Genomic DNA, 12801 nt, shown 5'->3' with positions numbered 1-12801 from the left:
ACCCACTACTGACCAAAAAGGTTTGACCACAGAAAATTTTAGCATTTCATTTTCTTTATTACTCTCATAAAATCAGTAATTGCTTTTGTTACCTTAATATATTTAACTGTTTAGATGTAATTTAGGGGGGAATTCAATTGTTTTCGGGTGCACATAAGTAATTGATTTGCTGTTGGGCACAAGTACCAGGGGCGCCCATTACTTATCGCACTTGTCGCGCCCAAATGCACCAGGATTAGCATCGTAAACCCATGCAAACTACTGGACGCCATGAGTTTGGGCACCTAAAAGCCCGACTTTGGGCAGATTTCTGCTCGCCACCTCAGGAGGACGAGCACAGATAATGGGCAGATTTCTGCTCGCCACCTCAGGAGGACGAGCACAGATAATGGGCAGATTTGTGCTCGCCACCTCAGGAGGACGAGCACGAATAATGGGCGCCCGTGTCAATCATCCCCAGTGGCACAAACAATTGGGAATAGCTGCCTGCAGCCATGTTAAAAAAAAATAATTCCCCTCTTAGCATCAATTGTCCTATTTCTTTTTAGCGCTAATGTCTCTACCAATTCTAGATCTATTATTTCAAATGCTTGACTTAGGCCTTTCCAGTCAAGTGGATGAAAGAGTTACATATCCATTAAAAAAAGTAATTTTTCAGAAAATTGTTGACTGTGTTATGACCTAGTGATCAGTAACAATATTGTTTTAAATGTTGGTAGTCTGTTTAATTATATACTTTGTAAATAAAAGTGCTATGTCCAATTCTTTAGTCTTTCTTTAGTGGATAATTTATCTTTAACTCTAAGGGGCATATTCAATTGGGGGGTGAGAATAGCAAAAATCCTGCACCTGCGAGGTTTTTCCTGCAGGTGCGAGATTTTTGCTATTCAGTAGGAGAGGGGTTTTTTCTATTTTGAGCGCTGGGAGTTTTTTTTTTTTTTTTTTAGCACCTCCAGAGCAAGTCTGTTCCTAAAATTAACGATTTTAGGAAAAATCAATCAGCGAGACTTGCTCTGGGACCTCGGGGACACCTCCCCTGAAGACTAATTAAGGAATTGGAAGTTTCCAATTAGCTTAATTAGTCCTTAATTACTCACCTTTCAAAGAGCTGTCTTCTGCGTCCAGCATCGGGACCCGGTCTCCTGCAGCAGTGGTGAGTGTAGAGTGTGTGTGTGAGTGTTTGTAAGTGTTTATGAGTGAGTGTGTTTGTGTGACCCCTAGTGTGTGTGCGCTCCCCCAGTGTGAGTATGCCCCCTGTAACCTGTAATGGGCACTGGGAGAAGTACATCTACCAGTAGCCTTTGCTCCTCCCACCTGCCCCCGGAGCCTCCCAGCAGCCCCCTCTCCAATGAAAAGATGGAGTGAAGGCCACCGGGAGCCACAGAGACTAACGGAAACCCCCGGGCAGGTAAGTGTGAATTATTATTTTTTACACGCCGCAGGGAGCGCACATACCCGTGGTAATCCAAAATTGGGCACAAGGTTTTTTATCACGCTAAACCGCGCGCCCAATTGAACGTGCCCCTAATTACCTCAGTTTCTTCTAAAAGTAACATAACACCTTTATCCATTCGCTTCTGCATATACAGGTTGAGTCTCCCATATCCAAATATTCAGAAATACGGAATATTCCGAAATACGGATGTTTTTTAGCATGACTGAGATAGTAAAACCTTTGTTTTTTTGATGGTTCAATGTACACAAACTTTATTTAAAGCACAAATTATAAAAACTATTGTATAAAATTACCTTCAGGCTTTGTGTATAAGGTGTATATGAAACATAAATGTACATGTATGTACACAAACTGTGTTGAGCCACAAAATTATTGAAAATATTGTTTAAAATTACCTGCAGGCTGTGTATATAAGGTGTATATAAAACATAAATGCATTCTGTGTTTAGATTTGGGTCCCATTCCCAAGATATTTCATCATGGCATTAATATATTCCAAAATACAGAATATTCCGATATCCAAAATACCCCTTGTCCCAAGCATTTTGGATATGGGAGACTCAACCTGTATATATATTTCATAATTTAGAGCACCATGCCCAAGAAATATGACCATAACCTACAATGGGGGTAAATGCAATAGGGTCTGAATTGGCAAAATTGCTACAGGTTAGTTTTGCATTTATACAGTATAAAAGAATCCTGCTGCAAAATGGCTGAAAAAAAATCTGTACTTTTGCAAAATTAGACCCTATTACATTTAGCCCGAGGTGTAAATTACATCACTGGACAGTAATGATTATTTACCATTTATTTATTTATCTATTTATTTTTCTATGGCTTCTAAGTTTTTGTTAGATAAAAATAGAAAATGTGACTGTTTTCTCATACTTTTTTAAACTCGGCCAATGTAATAGAGTCCGAGAACATGCAAACTCACATGTTTTTCAGACTCAAAAAAACTGTCACGAACATCCAGATGTTTTCCTATTTTGAAGATACAACTCGACCAATGTAATAGTGTGAGAGTTTACCGTTAAACTCACACATTTTCTAAACTCTCACCCGATTACATTTGGCCCATGAAAAAAAAAGAACCCAAATTTATTAAGGAAAAATGAGACCCAGGCACAGTTTACAGCAAATTTATGAAAATATAAATACAATTTGAACAATAATTCCAAACCTTCTCATTGCAGAAATGTGCAGTGCAGTTCAGGTTTGAAATCAAAAGCAAATCAGAAACTATAATAAGATAACGAATAGGTATATATACAGTATAAGATATAAATACTACAGTAAAATATCTATAAATACAATTCTGCTAAACTAGTCCTGGAATTTTGAATAAGTCTCTGGCAAATCATTTGTACACTAAACTCTTTACCTTGCTGTTATTTTCTTTGTCATTGGCTTTTAACATTGCCTAACATTTATGAAGATGGACAGATTCAACAGACTTTCCGACAGAAAAAAAATATTAAGAAATGAATTTCTGTTTTTTATCACATTTTTTTGTCCTGGATTCTGAAACAGACTTTAGTAATCTTTTTTTATTTGTTTTTGTTGGCACTGATCCACATAATATAAGCATCATATCCATAACTGAATAATTCTTTTCAAAATTATTTAAAACAGAAATTGTTTCAATTAAAAATTAGTCGTACCGCTCAGCACAGGTGAAATATGTTGCCTCAAAAGCGGAAAGAGACGTTTATAGAGAGGTAGAAATCTCGGAAGGGTACAAGGCTATTGCAAATGGATTAAACATCTCTTGGAGATCAGTGCAGTCTGTTGTACAGAAGTGGAATAATCGGAGATTACACTGACTAGATCCATCCGTCGTTTTTGCGTCTCCGTAGCCAGACAAGAAGGACACATGGCAGAGTATCTACTAAGAAGCCAACTGTGACACAAAACTAACTATACAACTCAATGATTGAGATGTAAGATGGTGTATGGGTCAGCAGTCTCCAAGTTACGGAATTCCACGAAAAAGACCTTTACCACAGGCTCATAACAAGAAGACACATATTCTTAGCCGCAAATGGTTTGCAAAATGCTGCATAACAGATACTGCAAAGATGTGGTCTGTAGTTTTGACCTAAATGCTAAGAGGTATCTGTAGATCCATCACCAGCCAGGTAACACCATCCAGGTCACATCATGTTATTGGGAATGCGTTTCAGTCTTGTCAGGATTGATGGCCATAGGAACCTTGTAAGTTACAGACAAATCCTGGACAAAACAATCCTGCTACTGTCTGCCAAGAAAAGCTCAAACTGGGGAACAAGTTTGTCTTTCAAATGGACAAAACTCCAATATGCACAGCAACACTGGGGTGGCTTACAATGAAGAACATAGATGTCTTTGAGTGGCCCAGTCAGAGTTCTGATCTTAATCCCATTAAAATACTATAGTAAGACCTCAAACTTACTCTTTTCTGCCATTCCCCACTTAGCTTTATATAGCTAAAGCGATTATGCAAGGTGGAATAGGCAATATGCTTCCATTTCGGTGGTTAATAGAGACATATCTAAAAAGTCTATTGACTACATAGCTGAAAGTGGTGGTTTAACTAATTATTGTTTATGTGGGATGAATCAATATCACATTTTATTTCAGATTTTTAATTTTATTACTTCATGGATTACTATTACGTTTGGTGTTTTTTGGAGGAACACTGTGTAGGTGAATGTGTAACTCAAAAATAAAAATACAAATTCTAAAACATAAAAATTGTGGGCTGTGAGATTTCTTCAAAGCATAGAGTATATTTACTAAAGTGCCGGTTTTCAGGAGTTGAGTTGTTGTCCATGGCAACCAATCAGATTCTAATTGTCCTATATCTAGCACAGTGGTATCCAAATTTTTTCGAATCAAGGCGCTCTAGAGTATCAGCATTTTTTCCATGGCACCCCTGTGCCAGAAATTTCTTTTTGAGAAATTCAGCAGAAATTACATGAAGTAAATTGTACTTATATGTCGCCCTTAGGTTCAGTTATGTGGTGGCTGACAGTGCTGCGCTTATTTTTTGATTGGCATCCATTAGAACTGGTCTTTGCCTATTGCACTGACTAAAAATCATTTTATTTGGTACTGGACCACTGACCCAAGGCACCCCAGCAAGTGCATTGAGGCACCACAGGGTTCCCGGACGCTCAGATTGGGAACCACTGGTCTAGTACTTTCTAGAAGATAATAGCTAGAATCTGATTGGTTGCTATGGGCAACAACTACACTTCTAAACCCCACACTTTAGTAAATATACCCCATAGATTATATTTTCACTTTTTAAAACATGTATTGTGAATAAAAGTCATTTGGACCAACATTTTCTGTTCTACTATTTGGAAATGTTGCTGCTGTTTAAGAATTCAACAACTTCCAATCAGAAAAGGCTGAAATTGTAGAAATAATGTAGATACTGTATATAACCAGCTCTAAGCCCTGTCCATATTCCTTCAGGGAGGGCACTGTAAATAAAATGAGATCGTAGGAGCATGGATGAGACAAACATGAATCATGATTCATGAATAAAATACATTTCTAACAGTTCTTCCAAGTACACTGAATCTATGGCGCTGTTTTCCTAGATCCCAGCTTTGCTGTCTCATGCTGCTTGCAGTAAGTACTGTATATTGCTGAATGTGGGAGGAGTCTGAGACTGACTTCCTGCAGTAATGTACATTACATTACAGGAATTGTGCTCTTACATAGACCCCCATTTACTAACGAGTTTTATCACCAAAACGAGTGATAAATTTCACTGTGTATGATAAATGGTGCTCCAGCCAATCAGCTCCCAACTGTCATTTTTCTAACAGATGACAGTTGGGAGCTGATTGGCTGGAGCACCATTATCATACACAGTGAAATGTATCATTCGTTTTGGTGATAAAACTCGTTAGTAAATGAGGGCCATAGTTTCTTTAATAGAACAGCTTTCATATCTCTAAAACTGCGAGTGTACCACAGTGGCAGGATGTGCAATCTTTAGTCAAGGGGAAGCAGTGCTGCCCACATCACATGCAGAGCAGCCTCTGACCCAATGGCTGCTGGCGCCATATTTTCAGTGCTCTCTGAGAAATAGGGCCCAGAAGATGGCACTATATCAGAGTCTTTGCTATGCTCTGTGCATCCACTGCCACCTTGTTTGCAGGATGCGCTGTCTCACGCAATAAATTTGTGCATGGGCCCCCTCATTCCTTCAGAAGCCACTGATGTACCCTCTTTAGTATGGTCATCCAACAAACAATATTTCCATTGTCTATTTCTGCAAAGTCAACAGTATTTCCAGCTTTTTTTTTCTACATTAGTGATTGTCTTAATATGTTAATTTTTGACAGCAAAATCCATAGAAACTGCCTAGATGCAGTCAAGTAGTTTTAGGGCTTCTCAGTCTCAGACCTGGATTATCTTTTCTCCTGCTGTCAGTGGCTATACCATACAGAAGGGTCTCACCCCTGAAATTTGCATTTACGTGCGCTACAACTTCTACAGCTCATCAAGGGATTGAATGGGATCTGTGGGTTTTTTAAGGTGACTAAAAATTAAAAAAAAAGACAAAATTGTACTTTTACATTTTATCTCTGCAACAATTAACACCAGTTCTACGTTTGATAATGAAGAGGAAAAATAATGTCTTTTTATCCCTTTTTAGTGTAAATGGAAGGTACTGGGATTGTTAGGTCTTAAAGACGTCTCAGGCCCATTCATAATTAAACAGTGTCTGTCAAAAAGCCAGGTCATTTCAATTGATAGAGAAGCATGGGAAACCGGTATTGCCAAAAGATTCCTTGTTCAGTAGTGTTGAGAAGAGGGCACTCACGATGCATGGCGATAGGTTACCAAGGTGACGCAGTTGCAAGACATTCATATAGCTGCGCAGGGCACAGGTCCAGGAAAAGAGGAACTCACAATTACTTTCTGTTTTTCTTTTCACATAACATATTGCTACAACACACCGTTTATTCTATTTTGATACACTTGTTATATATTAGCCCTACCTGTCTTCACCCTTGCACTCTCTCAGCAGGCATTATAAAGGCAAGAGTTTGTAGGCCTACACTATCCTGCCATAGGTGCTGACGAAAGTGCAGTATGGTTATGTGAAACAATGGCGAATTATTAAGCAATCCATCACGAGCTGTCTACATCCTGTTATTGTGATGCATTATGTGTGCTGAGGCAGCAAATACCTAACAGGGTTTTCACTTAATCAATTGTTTTGTCAACTATAAGCAAAAGTACTGTTGCCATAGCGACCAATATTTCAAAAGACTACAAATGGCACTCAAACGCTTGTAAAGAAGTTATACACAACGATAGACACTTCAGCCGACGTTGCAGCTTTCTGTGTACAGATACAAATTATATTACACTACATTACAGAGGGGACTCCGTTCAGATACATTTTTGGTCAGTACACTAGATTTAAAACTATACTTCTTATGTCTTATGTCAGGCAAAACAGGAAAGTAGGAATTAAGTACTTAGGTAAAAAAGAGTTAGTGTGGTGAAGAATACTGAAGTTAGCATAAGCAGTAAAACTAATAACATTGTAACATTTAAGTACGTCTATAACATATCTTTACACCTTAGTGGCTACAGCAGGTTAAAGTGGGTACTGCACTCTACTGACTTCATGATTCTTGAGGCCAGTTGAGTGCAGTACCAACTTTAACCTTACTGGGGTTCTATAACTGACTGGCTACTGACAGGAAGGGAGAGCCGCATCTAATAGGTTACAGAAAGGGTGAAAGTACTGCAGTTGTTGCCTTATTAAGATTGGCACTTCATTTGACTGGCTACAGAAAGGGAGAAAGCAGATATTGGGCTTGAATTAACTATCTGGATGGTTAAAATGGGCGCTGATCATGACTCGATACCCTAATCGGGCATGCGGCTTGACTCGGTACTGGTAGGCCAAAGCTGATATCGGGCTTGGCTGGTTATAGGATGGCTAAAATGGGTAGTCGGCCTGATTGGTTACAAATTAAATACCTCATTGTTTTACTGCTGAATGTATTCATATCAGATCTTCTCAGTGAAGCTTTTATTAAAAAAAATAGAAAGTTCACTATACAGTGTAAGTTAGCATCAAAAAACCTGGTGCCCATATTAAGTCATAGCTGTCTATCCCTATTAGAGCCGGACCAAACTAGCTAACCTGTTTATGCAGTGATACTCCTTGTAAATTTTTATAAAAAGATTCACCAATTTCCTGTATTGTATTGTTATAGGCGGTGAAGGTCTATCTATTCAATACCACATGCAATGTACTTAGCTTCTCCTGCTCAGTAACACAGCATACTTGTATATTATTATAACATTTTGGTAACAAGAATAGACATTTCTTAATCATGTACTGTTTAACATGAAGGCGAACAATAATATATTGACAACAGAATGGTGATGGTTCCAGTGCAGCTGGAATGTCACACCATCCTCTTCAGAGATCTCCCGTCAGTACTGTCAAATGAAGTAGAGTATTTGAACTGGAGGCTCCATGCTGGGCTTCCTGGTGTACAATCTAAATGTTCTGTTTATTGCTAGGAATGCCTAATTTTGTTTTGTCTTCCCTGATTATTCTTTATGTGATGTCTGTAAAAGTAAACTTCCAACTGAAAGCAATGAAATCTCTGCTGTACTTGACTCATTATCTAGTTGTTGATACATTATTGATACATTTCTGACCTTCACTCCCTTCACACTCCTGCTCATCCACTTCGTTCAACAAATGCGCACCGCCTCTCTTGCTAACTGATTACCTCCTCCCACTCCCACCTCCAAGATTTTGCCTCCCTACCTTTGAAATTCCCTCCCTCTCCCTTTCAGACTCTCCACCTCTCTACAGATCTTCAAACAGGCTCTCAAGACCCACTACTTCATCAAGGCCTTCCAGCACTCATCCTAACCCACCTCATGCTCTTTCCTGCCTATCTTCCCCTTCTGTGTCACGCCTGTCTGTCTGCCCCCCCCTTTAGAATGTAAGCTCTCACGAGCAGGGACCTCTTCCCTCATGTACTTCTCTTTACATTTTCTTCTACTCTTTACTCCCCATAAAGGCACCTAACACGTCTCTGCCAACTCCCGGCTGCTTATTGTGAGTGTTTTAATCGCTATCGCAGCAATGTATATAAACCATATCCTTGTCCTGCACTGTAATGTACTGTAAGTTACTTGTTCACTTATTATTTTATATACTATGTAAGGCGCTGCGGAACACTTGTGGCGCCATGTAAATAAAGGATAATAATAATAATAATAATAATAATAATATTTATTCCAATGTGAATTATTCTTAGTAGTAGTACCGTAGTAACAGTTATTTATATAGTGCCAGCATATAATTGTTGTGCTTAGCTATTGGGAATCCAGATTGTTATCCTCAGTATCCAGACTTTGTTCACAAATATAATAGTAGGAAAAAAAGAAATAATTTCACTTTCACTTTATTAGTCATTGTAATCTTTTATATGCCTTCTTGGTTGTTTGTATTTCAGAAGACCTTGACGACCTCCGAATGGAAGGTGTTACCAGCCTCATGCCATCCGGAAGTAAATTTAGCCAAGGGCGTAGCACTTACACCACTGAACCACAAGCGAAAGTCACACTAAACATCTGCTCAAGGTGTGCAAGGTAAACATTGTAGATGGCATGTGGCAGCGTAGCATTGCTTTAATGTGAGGACATCGGGACTATATTTTCAGCATAGAACATTAAGGAAAATAGGGTCATTTTCCTTCACATTTGCTTTTACATTTAGAATGAATCTCACACTTGCTCATAGCTGTAATGTTATATTCAAATTGTTTGTAGGTAGGATCCATTTAAGTTATTCAATGACTATTTTTCTCTCACCAAGTGTTCGTAGCACAATATTAAATACATGTACTTAATTCAATATAATAATCTAAACATTTAAAGAGACCGTATTAGGGGAAAATCAAACAGATATATTTTTATATATATATATATATATATATATAGTGACACAGTTAGGTTAGGGGGTCCCTCTGCTGGGTAGAGGACTCCTTCCTTACACACACACACAGCAGCAGGGAAGCAGCACACCAGTCTGGATGCAAGTACAAGCTGGTCGGCGCCAGTCTTTATTGTACAATGTCAGAAATAACATAAAGAAAACATAAACATAAATCCTAGCCCTGTCGGGGCACTAACTTCACAGGTAGTTCCCTCACTACCAGAACCTGGCAGGGCCTAATGCCCTCGCCAGCAACAAAGGCACAGCACAACACTCACAGATAGGTTTTCCAAGTGTCTCTGAGCAAACTCCCTGTCTGCTCTCCCAGGTGAGACAATCAGCCCTCAACACACTAGGCTTATATTGGCCACCCTCAAGTGGGAACCCAATCAAGCCTGTTACCAGGCTGCGAGAACCAAAACCTGGAGTGGCCGTGGGTGGAGCCCTCCCTCTCCTCTCACCCACAACCCCTCGACCTATGGGGCGGAACAACTGAAGCCCCCAAACAATGAATGCGTGACAACGCGTCTGCTTTAAACAACAGGCCCCCTGGCCTGTGTTCCACCGAAAATTTAAAAGTTTGTAACGCCCACTTTATGGCCAACGCCTCCTTCTCCACTGTGGCACCGGGTAGGCATCGAATTTTGAAACACTGTTCAACTTTCGGAAGTCATTGCAGAAACGCACACTCCCGTCGGGCTTTGGAATTAACACAATGGGACTTGACCATTCACTATGTGATACTACAATAACCCCTAACTCTAGCATATTTTTAATTTCTTTCGACACCGATGCTCTTGGTGCTTCTGGTAACCTATAGCGCTTTAGATTAACTTTAACCCCTGGGTCAGTGGTGATGTCATGTTTAACGACCGAGGTTTTCCCAGGTACGTCAGAGAACAGCACCCTATTTCTAACCAGAAACTCCTTGACCTCTCGTTGTTGAATTGCCGACAGGGTTTTTGCCACTGTCACTTCGGGAACTAAGGGCCCTGGACTTACTGGAGGGGCTCGGACGGCCGACAGTACCGTTCTATCTTTCCAGGGCTTTAACAGATTTATATGGTATATCTGTTCCGGCTTTCTTTTCCCCGGCTGGTAAACTTTGTAATTGAAATGTCCCACTCTTTCTAAGATTTCAAAGGGCCCTTGCCATTTAGCCAAAAGTTTATTTTCCACAGTGGGAACCAACACTAACACTCTGTCCCCAGGAGCAAAGCTGCGTAACCGAGCATTGCGGTTGTATACCCTCTGCTGTGCCTGTTGAGCCTGTTTCAGGTGCTCTCTCACTATCGGCACCTCTATAATAGGCAATGGAACTAGTGGTCCCTTAAAACGTGGTCTGGGAGCATGATACTGACACTCAGGGCAGGATGCGCAAGAGTCAGATACCTCTTTATGAAGCCCGGGCCAGAAAAACCTCTGCATTATTCGCTCAGTGGTTTTCTCTACCCCTAGATGACCTGCCGTTATACGACCATGGGCCAGATCCAACACTGTTCTTCTGTAGGCTTTGGGAACTATTAGTTGTTCCACAACATCTTCCCCCTTCTTAGTCACCTGATATAACCAATCCTGACACATTGCCATGTGGGGATAGGACAAAGGACTATCAGGGTCTATGGGTTTACCATCAACTACTTTTACATTCTCCCTGGCTTTTACCAAAGTAGGGTCATTCAACTGCTCCACGGCAAAGACCTCTCTTCTGATCTCTAAATCAGGCAGATGATCCACTGGCCCAACAACACTTCCCACCTCAATGGGAGGCACATCAGTTGGCGGGCCACCATCACGCTCCGCATTCTCTAGTTCGCCAACCATAGTAGGAAAAGGGAATAACTGACTCAGAAGAAACTCCCTCCTCCACTATATCGACAACCTTCTCAAGTGGACCGGGGTTGTTCACTTCTGGAACAAAACGGCTTTCCCACAATTTCCATAAGTGAGCAAAGTCTCTCCCCAATATTGCATCGTACATCAGACCAGGCACCAAACCCACAGAAACTATAGCAGAGCCACATGGTGTCTCGATGTTCACCTCGGCAGTAACATAATATCGATTATCCCCGTGTATGCAGGTCACATCAACAGTTTTCCCCTTATGCCTCAAGGGGTTCACCAGCTCAGCTTTTATAAGTGTCACCAAGCTACCAGAGTCTAACAGTGCCTCTACTCGATTCCCATCTACAGTGAGTACACACATGTGCTTATCAGTCTCAGCCTGCCGGTCAGCCGTACAGGCTGTCTGTGCAAAGAAAGACTCCCTGCGGTAGACATGAGCAGTATCACATTGCATAGGTTCAGTTGTAAGTGAACAATTAGCGGCAATATGGCCGAAGTCACCACATCGGAAACACTGAGTCATATTAATGTCTAGTCGTTTACAGGGCAAGAACCTCCCTGGCCTGGCAGGCCTGTCTCCAGGTTCTACACCCTCAGTCTTAGGTACATCCCACCGCCCAGCACCCTTCTCCCCTGGAACAGTCTTACCAGTGTCTGTGGGAGTTCGCCGGTGTGCCAACGGGGCTTGGTGGGGCATACTCCTTAGCTCCTGAGCCGCCACATACCTCTCCACTAGCTCGACCAACTGGTCCGCGGTCTTAGGGTCTGCATGGCTCACCCACTTGCACAGAGTCGCGGGTAATGATCGCAGGTACCAGTCCATCACGACCCTTTCCAGGATCTGTGGTCCCGTCAGCGTCTCGGGCTGTAGCCATTTTGAGGACAGATGGACGAGGTCATGCATCTGTGAACGTGGAGGCTTGTCCATATGGAACTCCCAGCGGTGGACCCGTTGGGCACGAACAAAGGTGGTGACTCCCAAGCGAGTTAGGATCTCCTGTTTTAGTTTTTTATAGTCCTTGGCATCAGCCAGGCATAAGTCGAAATATGCTTTTTGTGGCTCCCCAGACAAAAAAGGTGCCACCAGACTTGCCCACTGCTCCTTGGGCCAACTCTCCCTTTCGGCCATTCTTTCAAATGCAGCGAGACAGGCCTCCACATCATCGCCCGAAGTCATCTTTTGGAGGAAGTGACTGGCTCGTACGGAGTGAGTGGTGGTGGGAGGACCAGTAGTAACATCTCTGGGCAGGGCGACCAGGTGCTGTACCACCTCTCTTATGGCCTGGCTGTTTTCCGCTAAGGCCTGGCAGGTTTCCTCGATGGCGACCTGTTGTTGCCTCTGGGCTGTCTCCAAGGCCAACAGTTGCACCCTGGTGGATTCCTGCTGAGCCCTGGTAGATTCCTGCTGAGCTGCTGTAGCTTCCTGCTGAGCCCTGATAGATTCCTGCTGAAGTTGGTTCGTCTCCTGCTGAAGTTTGTTCGTCTCCTGCTGAGCTCCTGTAGCTTGGAG

The 12801-nt window shown here is 41.6% G+C and overlaps 1 protein-coding gene across 2 annotated transcripts in view; it reads left to right on the top strand.

The window, feature by feature from the left end:
• Window positions 1-12801, top strand: part of CUNH8orf34 (chromosome unknown C8orf34 homolog) — a 351910-nt gene that overhangs the window by 180384 nt on the left and 158725 nt on the right. Inside the window, exon 8 of one of the 2 annotated variants that reach the window (XM_088471481.1) lies at window positions 8965-9091. In XM_088471481.1, the coding sequence (XP_088327607.1) occupies window positions 8965-9091 (127 nt within the window). Of the gene's footprint in view, window positions 1-8964; window positions 9101-12801 lie in introns of both variants that reach the window. The other variant, XM_088471480.1, reaches the window with a different exon arrangement.

The sequence above is a fragment of the Taudactylus pleione genome, unplaced genomic scaffold (assembly GCF_031769625.1).
Source record: "Taudactylus pleione unplaced genomic scaffold, aTauple2 ptg000114l, whole genome shotgun sequence".
Taxonomy (NCBI): Eukaryota; Metazoa; Chordata; class Amphibia; order Anura; family Myobatrachidae; genus Taudactylus; species Taudactylus pleione.
This window is presented reverse-complemented; position numbering and strand designations above follow the sequence as displayed.